General features: G+C 33.2%; 2 protein-coding genes across 18 annotated transcripts in view; both read right to left on the minus strand.

Moving 5' to 3' along the window:
• LOC126845947 (uncharacterized) overlaps positions 1-22,545 on the minus strand; it is a 27,893-nt gene extending 5,348 nt beyond the window's left edge. For 7 of the 17 annotated variants that reach the window (XM_050585019.1, XM_050585015.1, XM_050585013.1 and 4 more), the window contains exons 1-9: positions 22,275-22,545; positions 22,025-22,175; positions 21,748-21,824; positions 21,499-21,670; positions 21,376-21,431; positions 21,021-21,180; positions 20,565-20,626; positions 19,964-20,078; positions 19,478-19,543 (exon numbers count right to left, since the gene is read on the minus strand). In XM_050585019.1, coding sequence (XP_050440976.1) covers positions 19,478-19,543; positions 19,964-20,078; positions 20,565-20,626; positions 21,021-21,180; positions 21,376-21,431; positions 21,499-21,670; positions 21,748-21,824; positions 22,025-22,175; positions 22,275-22,331 — 916 coding nt within the window. In that variant the 5' untranslated portion in view covers positions 22,332-22,545. Of the gene's footprint in view, positions 1-13,472; positions 13,665-16,956; positions 17,126-19,190; positions 19,220-19,477; positions 19,544-19,963; positions 20,079-20,564; positions 20,627-21,020; positions 21,181-21,375; positions 21,432-21,498; positions 21,671-21,747; positions 21,825-22,024; positions 22,176-22,274 lie in introns of those variants that run through there. The other 10 variants (XM_050585025.1, XM_050585021.1, XM_050585017.1 and 7 more) reach the window with 8 other exon arrangements.
• Positions 7,513-9,882, minus strand: LOC126845949 (uncharacterized). The gene is made up of 8 exons (XM_050585028.1): positions 9,743-9,882; positions 9,498-9,645; positions 9,225-9,301; positions 8,977-9,148; positions 8,851-8,909; positions 8,532-8,691; positions 7,990-8,138; positions 7,513-7,528 (listed from the first exon to the last, which is right to left on the minus strand). Exons 1-7 carry the CDS (start codon positions 9,797-9,799, stop codon positions 8,017-8,019), a joined length of 795 nt encoding a protein of 264 aa, XP_050440985.1. The 5' UTR covers positions 9,800-9,882; the 3' UTR covers positions 7,513-7,528; positions 7,990-8,016.
• Positions 22,546-22,818: the final 273 nt, after the last annotated feature.

A 22,818-nucleotide genomic window follows, 5' to 3' on the forward strand; every position in this document is an offset into this window, starting at 1 on the left:
CACACACGTATGTGGTGAATTGGCTACCCTGTCTGTGCCGCCACCACCGGTTTACGGGATAGAGTTAATATAACGCTTTTCGATACACTCTCGCTCGTTCTTCTGTCCGGTGTGCGCATCGAACGTTTTGGTTCCCGACGCGAGCGCCGATTTCCATCGCCGCCATATTAGCCTTCGCCTCATGGTCGCTAATTAGCAAAAATCATTTGTGTTGTTAATCGTCCTAACGATTCGCGCGTGCCCTTGTACGCATTATAGTTAATCGCCCTAGCGATTCGCCCGGACTACACATAGTCGTGTTTTGTTGAAATCGCCCTAGCGATTCGCTCGTACCTCCGTACGCATTATAATAAAATCGCCCATGCGATTCGTATGCACCTTGGTGCATAATTAGCTCGCCCAGCCGACCGGTGGTGTGTGTGTCGGAAGATTCATGTATGTTGTCATCATCGAATCAACGTCAACCCGTGCAAATAATCAATGGTCGATAAGTACCATCTATTATAATATATTTGTTGTTCTATATTGTTGCGCCGGATGGCATTAGATTATAAGTATTCTCCCCCCTGTCCCCATTATTTAATAGCTTTACATTAATATTATCATTTGTTAATACATACACTTTTATTGCATTTAATTTCTACATATCTATTTATTGTTTAGTACCATCTTTTATCCATACCATACAGTCCACTTTATCCCCCTTTATCTTAAGAATCCTTTGAAAATTGAACCACGCTATAATCCGACCCAACCCGTCTATAGATATCCGGGCGGTCGATTAAACATTTTGGTCCTTCGGGCCGGATTTTCTTAAAACGTAATCATGTCGAAAAAAGGTGCAAAAACCACGGGTAACAACAAGGCGCTTGTTATCGCTCGGTTATCACGCGATCGTGCGTTAAAATCGATAAAAGAAATATACGCGATCGCGGAAAGGGCGAAAAGTGACCCATCACTAACGCCTGAATTAGAAATTCGTTCTCGACAATTAGATTCCCTTGCTATGCAATTTCGATTACACCAAGATGCTGTAATTGAAGCTTCGGTTGACCGAGATTTGATCGAAGAATTCGAATGTATTGATTCTCCAGTTACTGACGTAATGGAGACGCTTATTTTTAAAATCAATTCAGTTTTAACGCCAGTCACTTCCGCGAGTAACATATCGACACCTATAACGCCTCAACCGCAATACAGTACATATTTACCGAATTTTGATTTGCCTAAATTTGATGGTAGTCCCGAAAAATGGCGATCATTCTATGAACGGTTTGAGTCTTTTGTTTCCGCAAGAAATGTTAATAAAATCGACAGATTTCATCTATTATTATCATGTTTATCGGGTCCAGCGTTAAACACAATAAAGTCCTTCCCACTCTCGGCCGCCAATTATGACGACGCGTGGGGCGCTCTCATAACGCGTTATGAAAATCAACGGCTCTTAGCATCGGTACATTTAGATAGAATATTTTCGTTCAAACCTATTGCTACAGAGTCATTATCCGCATTGAATGGTTTTATTGATGTGTTTAATGATAATGTAACAGCCATAAAAAATCTCGGTGTGGAGGATTTATCGGGTTTTTTATTATTTTATATGGCCGCTAAGGTATTAGACCCAGAAACACGCCGTTTATTCGAAGCCACGGTGACGCAATCTAATATCCCAAACATAGACGATTTAATTATCTTTGTTCGCCAGCGTTGTCGTATTTTAGAGAACATTAAGGGCTACAATAGCGTTAATAAAAATAATTCTAACAAAAAATATACACCACCGAGAGCTGTATTAACCGGGACCACCGGATCACCGAAAGTTTTTAAAAAATGCCCATTTTGCTCAGACTCCCATCCGGTATATCGGTGTAGTGTTTTTCGATCATACGCAATAGAAAAACGACGCGAGGCCGCTGTCAAAGAAAGTCTTTGTTTTTCGTGTTTGAGTAGCATGCATCGCGCCGCTGATTGCAAATCTAAATTATCATGCTCAAAATGTCAAAAACGCCATCATACTCTACTTCATTCTAACCCATCAAGTACTGAAACTCCAGATACCTCAGAACCTAAAGTTCAAGAATTTTGTGGTTTATCGCAAGCAAATCATACCGTCGTATTAGGTACCGCAGTTATTCGTGCACGTGATAGTCGGGGTAATTATCAGGCAATTCGTATTTTGTTAGATAGTGGCTCGCAGGTGTCGGCAATAACCACTCGTTGTGCATCTCGGCTTGGTCTCACCAGACGCAAATGCTTACGTAGTATTAGGGGCCTTGGAAAAAACCCTGTCACTGAAGTAAATGGAGAAACGAGTTGTTATCTTTTACCGCGACAACAATTGGAACCGTCCTTTTGTTGCAACGATGTCATAATACTACAGCAAATAACAACGACCATGCCTACATCACCGTTGCCGTCCGCCGTCCGCGAGTGCTATAAACATCTATTGTTAGCTGATCCCACATTCGATACACCCGCGCCGATAGACATGTTAATAGGCGGTGACTTATTCCCACACGTAATGCGGCCTCGTGGCGGCATCATACACCACAACGGTTTGCCGTCCGCGATAAACACACATTTTGGCTGGATAGTATGCGGTTCATTGCAAGAACAAAGTACCTCACCTGTTCATTCTTTATCAGTGGCATCAGTAAAATTAGATGACCTTATGCGCTCCTTTTGGGCTATAGAGGAAGCCGCAACACCAATTGAGTCGATAACGGAAGAACAACGATGTGAAGAGTGGTTTTCAAAAACAACTACGCGAGCAAATGATGGTCGGTTTTGTGTAGCACTTCCATTTCGCGATTCCGTTTGTCTTCCTAATAGTGTCAACCAGCCATTTGACACAGTGCCGCCGTATCACGGCCTCGGTAATTCACGCGCGGTAGCTCTAAAGCGATTTTATAATTTAGAAATGCGTTTGATTAAAGACCCTGCGTTGTACGCCGAATATCGTGCTTTTATGGCCGAGTACGCCGCCCTTGGTCATATGAGACCGGCTACTCAGTCTGGTTATTATTACATACCGCATCACGCCGTAGTGAAACGCGATGGAGAAAATATTGATAAATTACGTGTGGTGTTTGATGCGAGTGCCGCCACATCAACCGGGTTTTCACTGAACGACGTATTATTAGCGGGTCCTAAACTCCAAAACGATATTTTTGACATTCTCCAAAAGTGTAGGCTTAAGCGCTATATGTTGACCGCCGATATCACAAAAATGTATCGCCAGGTACTAGTGCGTGACTCAGACCGCCGGTATCAGTATATTTTATGGCGGGACTCAGTTGAGTCCGAGATTGTCGAATATGAGCTATGTACAGTTACGTACGGAGTTACGTCCGCTCCATACCTCGCCATTAAATGCTTAAACGAGTTGGATGCTCAAAATGGGTCCGATTTTCCTGCTGCTAAGGGTGTATTGACCAAATCCACTTACGTCGACGATATTGTAGCCGGCGCTGACACCGTTGAGGAATTGTTAATAATTCAAAGCGACTTGATAGGACTTTTAAAGACGTGTGGCTGCTCTCTCAAAAAGTGGACGAGTAATTCGCCTCAAGCACTTCGACAAGTAGACTGTGCTGATCACTCAACGCTGTTGTTTTTAGACCCAAAAAATGATTCGGCCGTAAAAGTGTTAGGTATGCATTGGGACCCTACTTCGGATATGTTTGCCTATCATACTAATATTAAATCTGATCGTCCTTTCACAAAACGCAAGGTACTCTCTACAATCGCCAGACTTTTCGACCCTATAGGCACGCTTGGACCTATACTCTTATGGGCAAAGGCCTTTATGCAAAGGTTATGGCAAGCGAGTCTTGAATGGGACAGTAATTTACCAGAGGACTTAGATAAGTTATGGGGTCAATTTGTAAAAGAGTTGCCGTCAATCGATAAAATAATGTTGCCTCGACATATCGACATGCGCGTGTATTCGAAAATTGAATTAGTAGGATTTTCCGATGCCTCGCTACGTGGCTACGCGGCCGTTGTATATTTGCGGGTGGTAGACAGTTCCGGTCATGCCACGGTGAATTTCGTCACCTGTAAGACCAAAGTAGCACCAATCAAAACCACTAAATGTCAAACTACAGTGCCGCGCCTCGAACTCTGTGCTGCTCTATTACTCGCTACTACATTAAATCGCGTAAAAACCTGTCTAGACATTGATATTTCAAATATTTATGCGTGGACCGACTCTACGGTAGTGTTGTCGTGGTTAACGGTCAGCCAAAAATCATTTAAAGTATTTGTAACGAACAGAATCGCAAAAATACAACAATTATTACCGGATTGTAAATGGTCTTATATCAATACAACCGATAACCCGGCGGACCCGGCATCGCGTGGTTTATTACCCCATGAAATGGTCTTGTGTGACATTCACCGAGAGGGTCCGACGTTTTTACGATTACCTGCTGAACAATGGCCGCGACATAAGTGTGACCTATTAAAGCCGGAACAATTACCAGATTATCAACAAAGGGCCGTAATACTTATTAACGCTGACAATGAAACCGCCGCCGATCAAATTATACACCGTTTTTCTTCGCTAACCCGTATGCAAAGGACGCTCGCCTATGTATATCGTTTCCGCTTTAAGCCTACACCGACCGGCCCTCTGTCATTTTCCGAACTTCATTATATTTTAAACCAAGCTGTACGGTTGACTCAACAAAGATATTTTAATGATCTCAAAAGGCAATTAATAAGTCGATTTGTTGTTACACCTGCATCTTTGGCCCAATTATCACCATTCATTGATTCGGACGGACTTATACGAGTTGGTGGCCGCCTTCGCTACGCATCGCTTGACGCAGACGCAAAACATCCCGTTCTACTACCTAAAACGTCACACTTATCTGAACTAATAATCAAGCATTACCATCAGGGATATTTACATGCCGGTCCAAAATTAGTTTTATCAATGATGCGACGTAAGTTTTGGATACTTTCCGGTCGCGATGCGGTAAGACATTTTATTTATACGTGTGTCCCATGTATACGTCATAAGGCCAAACACCCTAATCCGTTGATGGGCAACCTGCCCCTAGCGCGCGTTCAATCCACCCGAGTGTTCATGAACGTCGGCATGGATTATGGAGGTCCCTTTATAATCAAAGAAAGTCGCCGTCGCAATGCCCGTACACAAAAATGTTATTTGGCTTTATTTATTTGTATGGCCGTGAAAGCCATCCACTTAGAAATCGTGTCTGACTTATCAACGGATGCTTTTCTAGCCGCGTTAGACCGCTTCGTCGCCCGCCGGGGTATACCCAGTAACATATATTCAGATTGTGGCAGTAATTATATCGGAGCAGCGCGTCAATTAAAAGAACTTTTTAATGACATTAATACGCAATCGGCTGTTATGACTCGGGTACCGTGTCAATGGCATTTTAACCCACCTGCCGCGCCGCATATGGGTGGCTTATGGGAAAGCGCTATAAAAAGTACAAAACATCACTTAAAACATGTTATTGGTCAACAAGTTTTGACGTTTGAAGAATTGCATACTCTCGTTACACGCATCGAAGGCATTCTTAACTCGAGACCATTATCGTCCTTATCGTCCGATCCGCATGATCTATGTGCCCTAACACCGGGTCATTTTTTAGTCGGCCAACCAATAATGGCCTTACCGGAGAAGGATTTTACAAATGTCAAAACCAACCGTCTTCACCGCTGGGAGCTCTTAAAACAGCTACATCAATCGTTTTGGGTACGCTGGACAAAGGAGTACTTGAGTACATTACAAGGCCGTCTCAAATGGTACAGTACAACGCCAAACTTATCAATTAACGACCTCGTAATCGTTGAAGCTCCAAACCGTTCGCCTACCGATTGGCATCTCGGGCGCGTAATTGAGGTCCATCCCGGTTCCGATTCGATCGTCCGTACCGTAACTGTAAAAACGCAAAATGGAGTTATTAAACGGCCAGTAGTAAAACTCGTCAAGTTGCCCTCTTCTTAATCCTTTCCTAAAACTTTCCTGGTACATTAAAAAAAAGTATTGTAATAATTTTAAGTAATAATTTTAAGTCAAAAGCTAATTTAATATCACCTATTGATCACGTGAAGAACGTGGGATTTTGAAAGCCTTCAACTTTCAACGCTGGGAGTATGTTGGATCCGCTTACACACACACACGTATGTGGTGAATTGGCTACCCTGTCTGTGCCGCCACCACCGGTTTACGGGATAGAGTTAATATAACGCTTTTCGATACACTCTCGCTCGTTCTTCTGTCCGGTGTGCGCATCGAACGTTTTGGTTCCCGACGCGAGCGCCGATTTCCATCGCCGCCATATTAGCCTTCGCCTCATGGTCGCTAATTAGCAAAAATCATTTGTGTTGTTAATCGTCCTAACGATTCGCGCGTGCCCTTGTACGCATTATAGTTAATCGCCCTAGCGATTCGCCCGGACTACACATAGTCGTGTTTTGTTGAAATCGCCCTAGCGATTCGCTCGTACCTCCGTACGCATTAAAATAAAATCGCCCATGCGATTCGTATGCACCTTGGTGCATAATTAGCTCGCCCAGCCGACCGGTGGTGTGTGTGTCGGAAGATTCATGTATGTTGTCATCATCGAATCAACGTCAACCCGTGCAAATAATCAATGGTCGATAAGTACCATCTATTATAATATATTTGTTGTTCTATATTGTTGCGCCGGATGGCATTAGATTATAAGTATTCTCCCCCCTGTCCCCATTATTTAATAGCTTTACATTAATATTATCATTTGTTAATACATACACTTTTATTGCATTTAATTTCTACATATCTATTTATTGTTTAGTACCATCTTTTATCCATACCATACAGTCCACTTTATCCCCCTTTATCTTAAGAATCCTTTGAAAATTGAACCACGCTATAATCCGACCCAACCCGTCTATAGATATCCGGGCGGTCGATTAAACAACCATCATGCATAGTGGCTACTTGTATAAATTCTAGCTTCACTACAATGTGTAGTTTTATTTACATATGTACATTATATATATATATATATATTCATATACATATATTTTCATTCTCAAAACTGACCAAGTGTTAAGCAGTACAAATAAAAGAGCAGTGTTGCTCATGAAAGTAGGAGTGAAGTGTGGTTATGAACTAAAAAAATAGCAGACTTGGCCAAAATGTAGATATCACTACTTTGATAAGCTGACAATTTGGGGGGGGGGGGGACTTGGCCTTTTTTCACTGTTAGTTTTTTGTTGGGGATATCGATTACACGAAATCGTAACACGAATTTCAGAATGACCCCAAGCCCAAAAACATATCTATCTTAAAAAAAAAAAAAATAGAAAAATCTATGGAAAGAATAATAGTAGTTGCATAAAATTCAAAACAAACAATATTAGTGTTAATTCATTTGTACTTAAAAAATTAAATAACAAAATATGTTTTGTTTAAAAGTTCTTTTTTACCTAGTACACCGATGTCGGGGCCATTCTCAAAAATGTCTTCAAGTGAAGGGGTAGGAGATACGTTTCCAGCCTAAAAAAGTAACAAAGTAATTCATATAGTACCTTTCTGGATTATGTAGTGCACAGGAGGACGCAATCCACTTGTTGTTTGTATTAAGTATGTTTGAATAAATATACTTTATGGGCTTTGATATTATTAAGTTCTCCGAAATTCAAAAGAAATTATAAGAGCATATTATGTATGGCATTTTTTTGGAAAATTTAAATACTTTTTAAAAATAAAGTTTTTTTAGTATTTTTTTAAGACATTATTAAAAATTAGTCGAATTTGTCGACACTTTTATTTCTCATTCAACCAAATCTGTATTAATAAAAAAATAATTTAATGTTTTTTTTATAGAAATTACTGTAATAGTCTGACAACAAAAAAACTGTAAGCAATAAACCGTTGACATTGCAGTATTGATGAGAATACACTATGTGTAGTTTAATATAAAAATAAGATTTTACAATAAATGTCCTATACTTTACTCTTATAATAAATAGGCGGCTGCGTCCTCATAAAAGCATATAAAAGTTAATCGTATTGAAATTATTAATATTAGTCACTTCATTAATGTGTCTGTAGTAGTATTCTGATGAATTAACCACTAGCTCTTGTAACACTAATTGAACCGTTCCTAAAACAAAATATTGTGTACATTTTTTATTTTATTAAAATATGTTCATAAAATCAGTCAGGAAACATTTAAAAAAAAATTAATAAATATTAAAAAAATTATAATTAATTACATAATTAATAAATAAAAATTAATGAACAAAACATCATTTGAAACTCTATAAATATAACAAAATCTGTTTATTTATTAATAATAGATGATACATTATCTAGATTAATTTAAACATCAATAAACTGCATGTTAGAAATAATAATGGTATTAAATAATTTAAAAAAATGTTATTGATGTTTTCTTAATTAATAAAATAATACAATTTGATGAAATTATTTTGCAAACTTTGCATATAATGTTATTAAAAAAAAAAACTAGATAATATCAAAAATGTTTTCTTACGAGTGGTCTTAAAATCCAAATGGCTTTTGTACTCATCTTTAACTAGAGATAAATTAATGAAAAATTGTTTTATTTCAACGGGATCAAGTCGTTCGCCAACTTTTTTGTGATCTTTAATTTTGATCAGCTCATCAATCTGTTTCTTGTCTAACCCTTTGCCCTAATTACAAGTATTAAAATCATATAAATATACCAATTGGTGTGGTTTTTTTAATGCGCTAAAATTGAAAAAATGTTTTTTTCTGACACATGTTCAAATGCCGTGTCAGACAAAATAATAATAATTTGTCAAGCCTTTAACGAAACCATAAATTCTTACACTTCTTTTTGCAGCCAAATACCCATTTAAGAACTCCACTGCGTTAATTGTTTCATCACCTATAAAAATTAATTTAAATTATCAACCTTGGCAACATAATAAACCGCATCGTTAACTCAATAATACCTTCTTGAAATTCTGCTTTTAAAAGCATTCTGACTTTACTTTCTAGCACTAAAGCATCAATGACTTGTAATACTTCGCTGTACTCAAGTAGACCATCGTTATTGCCCATTCGGTCGCGTGCCTCGAACAGGCTAACTAATAGTTGTACTTCGAAAGATGTTAACATTCGGAACTATGTAAAAAACCGTGCATGGAAGTAAGAAAATCAGACAAGTTTGAAATAGTTTAATATTTTTTTTCGTCATTACCGTCCATCTGTCAGTTTTTTTTTCGCTATTGGCCAGAAATACCAAAAGATCTTGTAGATTTTGATTGTTGTTCATATCTGTTAGTGCAAAATAAAATAGAAAAAATTCTAAACAGATTTTAATTAAGCTAGTCAAGACAAGTGCTTTAAACTAAAAAATTGATAAATTCTTGAAAGAACGGTATTATTTGAACAGACAATATTTTGGGTGGCTGATTTAATATTTTATGACAACCAAAATGTTTAAACTGAGTTTTAAAAGATAATTTATTACCTTTTTTAAATTCAAAAGTCATATTTTTTACGCCCATCATTTTTGTCATGTCCAAAACTTCTTTCATGGGAATTTCGTTTTTACAATCTTTGTAACCACTGAATACCGCAACAATATGTTTAATTTGAACTTTAAGGAGTCCGATACTCTATAAAGTATTATAATATGTACAATGAATTAATATTACGTACAATTAACATTTTCTTTTTATTACAAATATAATTATTATAATGTTTTATGCTAACCTGTGTCACTGTTACGAAGTACAACGCACAAAGGATAACAGCACTTATAAAATGCATAGTGGCTTTTTTTCAAACACTTTGTTAAACCAGAATTAAGTCTTCGATACCGAAGTCGGATGATCAGTGAAATTCGATTCAAGACGTTGTATAACGCGATTGTTAAAAACAACATAAGTATAAAAATATAGATTAGCAGTTGTTTTTTGATTCATTTTATTTACATATTATAAACCTTTAAAATTGTTTTTTGGCCCAAATGTATAGTATTAAACACAGTGTAAGCCAGAAAAATACTGCATATTTACTTAAGTGAAGTACAATAAATTTGTTTTACATCGTCCAAAAAACAATAACAATATAGCGAACGATAAATGTTTTTAGAAGCTTTATAAAACAATATTATTCTTTTAAATAATAAAAAAAAATGTTTTATACACTATACCTACTATACGATTACATTTATTCAAAGGATAATAAAATTATTTAATAATGCGTATAGTCACCAAACTTATCCACACAACTGGCATTTTCTAGGATAGGGTTGCTAAATTTCAAATTGTGTAAGTGGGGCCATGGCTCCCTACCTAATGGAGGTCTCGGGCCTCCCCCAAATTTTTAGAAAATAGATAATTTTGTTAAAAATGATGTATTTTTCAGTTTTTTTGATGATTTCTAGGTTTTTTGGGGGCTGAGACACTTTAAGTTATAAAGTCGTTAAGTTATATAATTTTTTTAATTGAGTGTATTTATTTTATATGCTTTTGCCTTGGGGAATTCGTATGAATGAATAATTAATACAATCATATCATCGAACGCGCTGTTACAACGGTGTACTTAATTAGAGTACACCTCCGATTTTTATGTAAACTTCTGATTCAACTGTGTGTTTTTATATTGAGCAGCTAATTTAGACACAATCTTGTTCGATGTATTATCTTTAAGTTCTCTCGCATGTGTATATGAGCGTGAAGTTCGATTAATAAATATAAGAAAAATGTAATATTAACCCACCTGTTATGTTGCCATATTTGAAAAAATAAAATATCCAAAACTATGCCTAGTAGCCAGGATGGAGTATTTTTGGTTATACATGGGTGTCTTCCAGCAGGTAGTCGGTTCTACATGTATCTATCCAAGTCGACTATTTTGGCGGTAAAAATGGCAAAGTTTAGTTCAAATTGGACTTGTTCAAGACTGTCCGCTTATGTAAGATATTCAGGTTCAGACTGCGGTAAAAAAATTGTTGGTTCTTAACTGCGAGCCCGGAGGGGATGGCTAACAGTGTGAACATTTAGTGATAGAAATCAATGATTTTTTGATCGCTAAAAATTTGTCAAAATAATCTGAATTTTTTTTTCATTTCTTCTAGTATCGATATTCTATTAAATCTAAATGATCAGCTTATCTGAGAATATATTGTTTTTATCATGATGTGTTTATATTATTTATTTATCATTTTTTTTTTGTCTGTTGACCAATTTTTTAGTACAGAAATCGTACCTGTAAGGTACTTTGCAAGGCACAAAAATTATAAGTCATCCTTTCATCTTAGAAATCGTAGAAAAACTCTCAACAAATTTACACATTTTGCAATATAAAAGTAAATTTAAGTTAAATTAAAATTAAATTAAATTTAGCTTAATTTTTAGAAAATTGTTCTTAATTTAAAAAGCTAAGATAATAAATGAATTAAAATAAATAGGGTTTAAACACACAAAGTGTGGGATTTCATTGAAAAAAAAAAATTTAGCAAGCGTGGGTTAGCTATTTACTTTGAACGTATGAATAAGAATAATAATTAAAAAAGTATTTTATCTTTTATAACCCAAGGGCATATTGTATTAGATCAGTATAATTTGGCAGCGGTTTTTTCCAGTTCATTAATAATTTATATTATTGTATTTGAATAAAATGAGTTCAATAAATTATTAAATGGTTAATATTATGCATTCCATTGTTCAGGAAAACGGGATTAGGATTTTTAATAGAAATAAGATTGAAGATTGAAATGTAGCATATCATGATTCTCATAAAAATATTATTTACTTGCAGCGTTTTGCTATAGGTAACGTATTTTTTTACTTAAGTACACCGGCTTACAACCTACTATATATTTTTTTTACAGTTGGTGTTGACAGATTTTGTCGTTTAACCTTGGCTTAATCAAATAAACGCAAACCACAAGTGCTATTCAACCGTAATTCGACTTAAGCGTGTATCGATGGAACAAAAAAAATATCTGTACAGTCTGTACATATTATAAGATATTACTTTTAAATTAAAACATATTCATTTATTTTATTATGCGGGAACGTCTTAAAATCACGTTGTAAATTGTATAATTTATTATTCCCTATTGAATTAACACGGAAAAAACACGTTTTGATCTCATGTTCTGTATAGGTATTTGTCCACACAGTTACCTGTTAGTTGTACATACCCGCGTGCAAAAAAAAGAATTAGGTATAACATTCTGGTGTAGAAAACAAAAATTCATATGCATAATTTCAATAGTTTCCCGTTTTTTTCCACTAAACAAAATACAAATATAAAATTTTAGATATTGCAGCAACTGTCCATTGGGATTTGATAAGAAATAAAAAATCTAAATCTTCACATTCTATATATAATATGATCAAATACTTTTTCGATTTCGAGTTGTTGAAATTAATCTTACAAAAAAAAAAAAAAATGATCTTACTTCATTCTATCTTCCATTCTATAATTAAACAAAATGAAAAAAAATAAATTTGGAAGGTTATTGTACACATTGGCTGTACTTTGATGTTTTGACATAATTTGATTCTACAGTCCGGTTGCATCGGTCAATATTATGTTAACCTGTCAAAACAGACGAGAAATAAGTATTTTCGTCTCGAAATAAGTATAACTGAGTGCTTTCGAAAGAAGGTACACCCCCTGACACGATTATGTTCGAAACAGCGTCGACGACATTACCAAACAAATTATTAACACAGCGTCCGCCGGCATTATTGATAAAATATAATGTTACACATTTTTCAAAGATTTGGCCTCGGTTGGACTGAGTAAGTTTTCATTCAAGTCTACGAGTACTCACTTGATTGTCAGAGTGGGAAAATCAGAAGACCATAATGACCGCTTAAAATTGTTTAAAGAACGAAAATATAATTTCCATACATATTCGCCAAAAGCGACAAAAACCTGTAGCAAAGTTATCACTCAACCCACGTAAACGACATATGTACTGCTTCTATTATTTTCCTTTTATTATTATTAATAGCTGTTACACAGTTTTTATTCAGATAAAATAATTGTATTTTTTCTTTCTGTTTTATTAAGAATGTCAATTGTAATATAATATTTATAATTGCCGAGCTGTACAATTTTTTTGGTGAAAACTAATATAAAAAAATTGATTCTAATAATTTTCTCAGATAGTTTGAATATTTTTCTACAATTTGTAAATGTTTTCCTTCACCCCATAAATGTAAAATAAATATGGACTCCATTATCTATAGTGTTAACACTTCTAAAATGTTGTTAGACTGTTTTTAACCTATATTATGAATACTTGTTTCTTGTGCTGTTCAGTGACTAGACGGCTTTCAAGACCTAGGATAGGTAATTATAATGATTTCGAAATAAAAACGTAATTTTTATGGTATTACATTATTTATTTAATCGTTTTATGGATTGACAAAAACAAACTTAAAAATCTTATATTATCAATACATGCATATAAAAATAAACCACTTTGAAAAAGAACCATTAAACATTTATTGGAGCTCAGCTATATATTTCTTATAATTCACATAGTTATTAATTTTCGCATTATTCTCTTCATGATACTTGCTATAATCAAACGTATCCGGATCGATTATTATTAGATTTATTTCTACTGCCACCATGAAGAACTCTACTACGTCCAATTGACGGCTGGCTAAAAAGTACATTACTTCTAGTTAACAAGTTTATTTAATTTTATCTCTAAATCTACTTTAAACTATTGTAATATCACAATAATTATTGTGGAAACATCAGCAGTCTTATTTAGATGATACTTTTTATAATAGTAAAATCACACCTTTCCTGTCTCGTGGAAATCATGAAAATATCCAAATAGCAAAAATGTAATTACTGTATTCTTAAAATATACAACCTAACGATGTAAAAAAAAACCCAAGAATTTATCTCATTACCAGTCGCATATCTTAAACTAATGGATACTCTTCCCTTTTTTAGCTTCGATGCAAAGCGAGAAGGTATTGGTTTTACTCTGATGTGGGCTTTTTTTTTAGCTGTATACAATGTAACTTTTTTAATACTAGACCAATTCCTTCGAATAGCAACTTTATAAATCACAAATTTTGTCTAGTTTGTACTTTGGGGGGGTAAAAGTTGAAAAAGTTTAAGTCTTCACAGACGAAAGTTGAAAAAACAAAAAAAAAACCGTACGAGTTTTTAAGTTAGAACTTTTACTGGCAATAATTTTGAGAAAAAGAGTCGGATTGAGTTGAAACGTATAAGAAATAATTATTTGGTATGCCCGCACACGTCAGTTGTGTCAAATTTAAACTATACCCATTTCCCACCCCCCTAGGGGGGGTACAAGTTTTTTTGTTTTTCGGGGTTTTTAGCCGTAATTTTAAAATTTTTGGGTTGAAAATTTGCCAGTAGTTGGAACTCATATGTATCCATAACATATTAAACGAGAAAAAAATTCGGCACTACAGTTTTTTTTTAATTGCCGGGAAACTGTGTTTTCGCAGATTTTGTATATTTTAACAAAAACACCTAAAATCTTTAAAAAAAATTGATCAAATCATTAAAATTTTTTTATGTATATCTATGCAGAATGATACTATTAAGTTTTGTGCTCAAGTACCACTTTTGACTTTAAGTTAACACAAATTCAATTTTTTTAAAAATATTTTTTTTAAACTAAAAACCCGATGTACCAGATGGGAGAAACGAACAGACACTAAAAGGTATCAGTTGGTAACGTCTATCCGTGTTAGATAAGGTTAGGGCCCAATGATCGGTATCATGATATTGTGTTTATTACATGATATCACAGACGACTAAATCGTGTAACTGATTATAGTAGACACTCGATTTTTTGGGAAAAAAACCTATCCGTGTACTTATTAAGACACTTAATGATTCTGATACGACAAAACCACTGTCGTTATCTCGTTATTTTATAGCCTACGTTATATAACCTTACCGAAGGTCAACTATGAGTATATAAGGTCCAACTACCTGCAAATTATGAAGAGGACTGTTGTATTTTGGATTCAGATTAAATGTTGGTTTTTATGCAGTATACCGCCTCAAAATGTATTTTTTATTACACAATTTTTTTAAAGGAAAACTAATGTTTTGCATATTGTTATACTGTTATTCATTTAAAGAGATTAACGTTTGATTGTTTAAATTGTCTAATATTAGATAATCTGCTTCGTGCTATTTTTAATTTTTTAGTTTATCAACTTGTAGCTCTAATTTTGTATAAAATATTTCTTTATTTTATTACTATGTACAAATTAAGATAAATTTTAATAATAATTAAGTCATAAATGATAATACTTTATTTTATGACTAGATCGAATCTCGTGAACATTTAACATCATGATACTGCTCCTATGCTAATTTTAAAAAAACACAATTTTTAAAATCTCCATAAAAGGTTATTGTTAAATAACAGGCAACAGCCGACCGCTAGTGGCTATACACGTTAGTAATATTTAACTAATAAGTAATATATGTAGGTAAAATTTATTGTTTTCTCCATCACAGTACCAGTATACGATTTATTTTAATTTAAATGTAAGAAAATCGATTTTTCTTTAGAAAATAACAAGAAATTAATGTACAGGATGAGGCAGCAACACGGCGATTTTTTAATGTATTTAAATGGGAAAACCCGTTTCACTATCCCACCCTTTACATTTTAAGGATCTATGAAAAGGTTTTTGTAGTTGCATTTGATTTTGTACATTGTCAATCTAGTAAAATAGAAGTATAATATAGCTTTGAAATAATATAATCTAGGAAGTATAAATAGTTTGTGTGAGATTGCTCTAATGGAAGTATATAATACATAAATATTAATTTTATTGAGAATAAGCGATTATAATTTAAACTATGGACTACATACGATTGAAACATGAATCGTCGACCATTCCAACAAAATATAACAAGACATTGTATTTGTGTTATTTGGTCCACTACGTTTTTGCAAAAGAAATAAAAACCAGTACAGTGGGGTCGGGGCATAGTGGTGACGGGGAGGTCACAAGTTTACAGGAATTTTTAAATCTGAAAGTGATAAAATCACTTTCGAAAAAACGCTTCGATGCAAATCGGTAGTTAGTATTTTCAAGCCAGTACAGTCCAAACCAAGCACAGTATAAACTAGCAAAGTTAGAAAGTTTTAAATGAAGGTTCTGTATTTACAAATGAGCATCAAAGCGTTTATTTGAAAGCGATTTTATTCAATTTTATTACTTTTATTTATAATAATTCTTGTAGACCTGTGACCTCTCCGTTTCCTCATTGCTTTGATTACATTATGCCAATACTCTACTGTACTAGTCCTCTCGGATAAAATCACTTTCAAATTAACGCTTTGATGCTCATTTGTAAGTACAGAACCTTCATTTAAAACTTTCTAAGTATGCTGGTTTATACTGTGCTTGGTTTGGACTGTACTGGCTTGAAAATACTAACTACCGATTTGCATCGAAGCGTTTTTTTGAAAGTGATTTTATCACTTTCAGATTTAAAAATTCCTGTAAACCTGTGACCTCCCCGTCACCACTATGCCCCGACCCAACTATGCTCCGTCCCCACTATGCCCCGACCCCACTGTACTGGTTTTTTTATGTAGGTTTTGGATACGAGATTGGATAATTAAACGAACCTTGATGAAGATCTATTTTTTTTTTTTTTAACAAAATACAAATTATTTTTTTCTTATGTTCTCTTGCCTAACATATTTATTTACCAAAACAAACATTATCGATTTAATATCGTTCGTTTTATGTAGATACTATCAAGGCGGTATCTAGAGATTTATTTTACTAATACACACTGTAAAAATATCTACACACTGTAAAAATATCTACACACTTAAAACTGCCTAAATCATACTCTATGCTCGTCCTCACCGTAATAGTTATTTAAAATAATCAAGCTAATTTCGTTTTAACTATAATTTACAATATTACCATCGGTATCGAATCTTTTAGTAATAGCGTCAATGTCTTGGTTCAGGGAAAGCCTTTTAACAAGGTCTATAAGTTCATGGTCACCGAGTGCACCGTTTTTGTCAGCGTCGAGCAGAGTGAATTCCTGTATAAATTCTCTTACTGAAGAGGTAGTATATATGAGATCAGCCTGTGATATCAACAAAATAAATCATATATTACTTTTTTAGATTATGTAGTGCACAAACAGACGTTATCCACCTGTTATTTGTAATGTGATAACATGGTTTGCACGAATAAAAATATATATATTTAAGCGTTCAAAATATTTTAATATATTCTATGGGATGTAATAGTATTAAGTTCACAGAATTTTCATAGAAAAATATAAAAGCATTTTTTTAAAATAATTTATTAAAATTAAGTCAAATAAAATATCGAATACATATAAAATTTTCATTCACGCAACACTATATTAATGTAGAAAATATTTTGTTTTCCTATAGAAATTACTGTGATAGCCTGATAACAAAAAAAACTATAATCAATATAAATGGTTTTCGTTGCTGTACTTTTAAGTATAAGTTTAAGTTCAAAATTTAAATTGTACGAACAATTTTCTATACATTACTACTTTAAAAAAATGGGTAGGTGCGTCTTTTCAAAAGCATACAAAGGCCTATCGTAATTTCTTTTTTTGTTAACAGCCCAAAGGCTGGTTGGCAGTAATTTTCCACTCTTGACGCTTTTCTTTTTAGAACACAATACGATCTGCAGCCCATATCTCTTACTATTTGACTCATGTAGTCCAGTGGCGGTCGCCCTTTACTATTATTCACCTCAATGGCACCTCTATCATTTTACTAAGTAGACTGTTATGGCGCGGTATGTGTCCAATTAACTTGGCTCTTCTTGTTTTTAAGGTCTTCAGAAATATTCTTAGATCTCCGGCTCTTCGATCTACTTCTTAATTTGTTATGTGTTCTGTCCAGCTTATCTAAGTAGCCTCTTGCTACATCATGTCTCGAATGCTAGGAGTCTTTTTTCTTCTGTTTTACCTATTTTCCATGTCTCGCTTCTATACAGTGCTATGCTCCAAATATATGTCCTTAGTAGGGTTTTCCTCACTTTTATGTCGATATTTCTAGATATAAACGTATTATTCTTCCCCTGAAATGCATATTTAGCCTGGCTTATTCTGCTTGCTTTATTAAGTCGTCGGTTATCTTACTTCTCAAATATTTGTATTCATTCACTTGCCCTAGTGTGTCGCCATCTAGGGTTATTTGAGTTTGGGTTACTTCGTTACGGCTACAAACAAAAACTTTAGTTTTTACTTTGTTTATATTCATATTGTTTCATTTTTTGTTGCTGAGTTCATTGTTTCTAATATATTCTGTAGATCCTTTTCTCTCTTAACTTGTTTTAGTGCCAAAATAGCTTCCCTAGTGCCTTTTTCTCTTCTAAAGCCAAATTGGTCCTCAGTTAGCAGTCCCTCTATTACTAGTTCCGTTCTTTTTAACACAATACGAGTAAGGATTTTTGACGCATGCAAAATTAACTTCTTTAATACTTGCTTCTTTAATCTGCTCCTGGATAACTTTTAATGTCTTTAGTTTGATTTTTATATCATCCTCTTACAAGTATATAATCTATTTGTGCTCCTCTTATAACACCGGGAGCTTGCCATGTATATAGTCTTCTTTTGTGATGTTGGAAGTGTGTGTTTGTTATTACTAGATTTTTTCGTACACGGAACTCTAATAAGATATATCAACTTGGATTCCTAATTCCAAGTCCATACTTGCCGACAATATTCTTTACCTTCCCTTCCCCACAGTGGCATTAAAGTCTTTAAGGATTATAAGGTTTTCCTCTCTTTTGACGGTCATTAATAAATAATTTAATTCTTTATATATTCTACTTCGTTCTCTTCTTCTTCAGCGGTGATCATATAAACTTGGATTATCACAGTATCTATTGGTTTAGTGTCTAATTTGACTAGAACTATTCTATTGCTCTATTACACATATACATTTACCTTGTGACACATTTTTTTTGAAGAACTATTCCTACACCTTTTGTACCCAACATTCCTTTCTTGTGTTCCTGAGTAAATTGATCTATATTCCCCTGTCTAAAAAACTCCTGATTTAGACCATCTCATTTCTGAGATGCCCAGAATATATATTTTAATAAAATCTATACTGTAATAAATATCGTATTGTCTATAGAAAAAAAATTATAAATATTACTGTTTTGTCGGCCCCTTGGTTGTGCTCTGCTAAAAAATACAAAAAATTATAAACAAATTACTAGAGTTGATTATTTTTTTAGCAATAAAAACTTTTCGTTTCAATATCGATTGTTTTATGTAGTTATTATCATGGTGGGTTTTCGATATTTATTTTACTTACTTCTACTGTAAACTAATTAAACGCGTAAAACAGCCTAATTATTTTTATATGCTTGTCTTCACTAACGTAGTTACTTAAAATAATTGTTAAGCTGATTTTGTAAATGCTATAGTTTGCTATATTACCAGTAAGACGGTGTTGTTCAAGGGTGTGACAGTCCTTGTTCTGACATTGATGATCTGCACTTTCTTCTAAGAAATATAAAAAATTGTTATAAATAGAGTACATTTTAATTAAATTACAATAATTATAACATTGATATTACAGTATATTCTATAATGAACGATAACATTTAAATCATCTATAAATAAAATATACTTTGTTTATTTTTAATTTAAAAAAGATAAATTATCTTGATAAAAAACAAAAAATTATAAACAAATTACTAGAGTTGATTATTTTTTTAGCAATAAAAATTTTTCGTTTCAATATCGATTGTTTTATGTAGTTATTATCATGGTGGTTTTCGATATTTATTTTACTTACTTCTACAGTAAATTAATTAAACGCGTAAAACAGCCTAATTATTTTTATATGCTTGTCTTCACTAACGTAGTTACTTAAAATAATTGTTAAGCTGATTTTTTAAATGCTATAGTTTGCTATATTACCAGTAAGACGGTGTTGTTCAAGGGTGTGACAGTCCTTATTATGACAATGATGATCTGCAATTCCTCCAAGTTCGTTATCGATTTCGGAGGTGTCTTCTTCTGAGTAGACTTCATCCTGAGAAATCAATAAAATATTTCTTCGATTATGTAGTGCATAAGAGGACGCAACCCACTTGTCATTTATAGTTTTATTACATGGTTTGCGCGAATAAAATATACTCAATGGGCTGAGATTTTATTGAGTTAACCGAATTTTCATAAAAAATAGAAGAGCATATTATCTTTAAAAATTGTATAGTAGGTCTAACTTTTATTATTTTTTTAAATTTATTATAAAAAATTGACGAAGTCAGTTTCTGATTCTTCGACATTTTAATTTTGTTTCATGCAAAACTATATAAATGAAAAAAAAATTTTAATGATTTTGAATAGTATATTTTCATATACTACTGTGAAAAAACTGTCCTCATTGATGTTTTATTACAAATCTCTACACTATATTTTAAGATAAAAATTAGGAAAGTTTACAAAAATTTGCATCACAAAAGTATATAAAAGCCAATCGTAATTGAATTATTAATATTAGGCATATTTTGTTAACCTGTATGTAGTAGTATTCTGATGAATTAACCATCAACTCTTGCAACGCCAAAGGAGCCGTTCCTAAAATAAATTATTGAATACATTTTTGGTTTTGTGAAGAAATATTAATTAAATTACAATTTATTACATAAATAATATATACAATTTAATGAGCAAAAATTTGTTTTAAAACTCTATAAATATAACATAATTTGTTTATCTATTATTTATTGATGTTACTTTATCTGGATTAATTTAAAACATCAATAAACTGCATATTAGGAATAATATTGGTTTTACATAATTCCTTACCTACAAGTTGATTAATTTTTTCATAAATATGTAAATAATAAAATTCGAATAAGTGAAAGATAATATTTTATTTATTGCTTTGAATAGATAAAAAGTTTTTTTGCGAAATCTGCATATAATGTTAATTATAAAAAACTAGATAATATCAAAAATATATTCTTACGAGTGGTCTTTAAATCCAAAAGGCTTTTGTACTCATCTTTCACTAGAGATAATTTTTTGTAAAAGGTTGTTATTTCAACATCATCAATGTGTACGCCATCTTTTTTAAAATCTTTAATGATGTTCAGCTGCTTAATCTGGTTATAGTCTAAGCCTTTGCCCTAAGTACAAGTATATAACCATATAAATATTTAGTGTACGAAGGAAGTTTGGGTTTTTATTTAAGTGATTTAATGCGCTTAAATGTACAAAGTTATAATATTTCCCTTGGACATTTTTAAAAGTGACATCAGGAAAAAAAAGCATAGTAATATGTGTATTTTTGTCAAGCCTTTAACGAAACTATAAATTCTTACATCTGTTTTTTCAGTCAAATAGCCGTCCACGACTTCTACAGCGTTATATTCATAACCTATAAAAAATAATTTAAATTATCAACCTTGGCACCATAATAATCCGCTTCTTTAACTCAATAATACCTTCATGAAATTCGCCTCCTAAAAACTTTCTGATTTCACTTGTTAGAATTAAAGCGTCGACGACTTCCATTACTTCTTCGTAGTTAAGTAGACCATCTGGAGTGCCCATTCGGTCGCGTTTATCGAACAGACTAACTAAAATTAACACTTCGAAAGATGTTACACTTTGGTCCTGTGTAAAAAAACATGTATGGAAATAAGAAAATCAGATTAATTTGAAATTGTTTAATATTTTTTTTTTGTTATTACCGTCCAGCTGTCAGTTCCCTTTTCGTTAGTGGCCAAAAATACCATAAAATCTTGTGCGTTTTGATCGTTAGTCTTATCTATAGTTAAGAAAAAAAAAATAGAAAACAAATTCTAAACAATTTTCAATCGAGTTGGCCAAGACGAGTGCGTTAAATTAAAAATATGCTAAGCACTGTAAAGACGGATATTATATTTTACAGAACATTTTTCGGAGGGTTTGGTAAAGATTTGATTACACTCGAAAAGTTTAAATCCAGTTAAAAAGATAGTTTATTACCTTCGTTTAATTTAAAATCTGAATTATTTTCCACTCTCATTTTTTCCATCAGTGCCGTGACACCTTCCATGGGAATCAAGTTATTACTTTTTTTGTACTCACAGAATAGCTTAACTATATGTTCGAGTTGACCTTTAGAGAGTCCGATACTCTAGAAAGTATCACAAGTACAATGATATTATAACACATACAATTAATATATATATATTTTCTTATTGCAATTATAATTATTATTATGTTTTATGCTAACCTGTGTCACGGTTACGAAGTACAGCGCACAAAGGATAACAGCACTTTTGATATGCATAATGCTTTTTTTTTCAAACCAGAAGTAAGTCTTGGATACCAAAGTCGGATGAACAGTTGTGTTTGATTCAATTCGGGGTGTCTTTTATATATGGTTGTGATCGATAAAAACCGACATAAGTATAGAGATGGAAACTTTTGGTCGGTAGTTGTTTTTTGTTTTATTTCATTTACATATTAAATACTTAAAGATTTGTTATTTGACCCAAATGTACAGCTGTAAGCCAGAAAAATACTGAATATTTACTTATGTGAAATATGCAGAACAATTTTTATTTACCATCGATCGCACAAAAACAAAAACATTATAGCGAACGATGAATGTTATTATAATAATATTATTTGTTTAAATGAACAAAAAATGTCCATACGCTATACATACTATACATTACATTTACTCAAGGGATTAGAAAATCCTTCTATATCGTGTATGGTAACCAAACTTATTCACACAACTAACATGTTTTTTGGGGTGGGTGGAAAGGATG

Source organism: Adelges cooleyi, unplaced genomic scaffold (assembly GCF_023614345.1).
Source record: "Adelges cooleyi isolate 19-005CV unplaced genomic scaffold, UGA_ACOO_1.1 ACOO_flye_CR_arks_rails_tigmint_CR_PRNA_8, whole genome shotgun sequence".
Classification (NCBI taxonomy): Eukaryota; Metazoa; Arthropoda; class Insecta; order Hemiptera; family Adelgidae; genus Adelges; species Adelges cooleyi.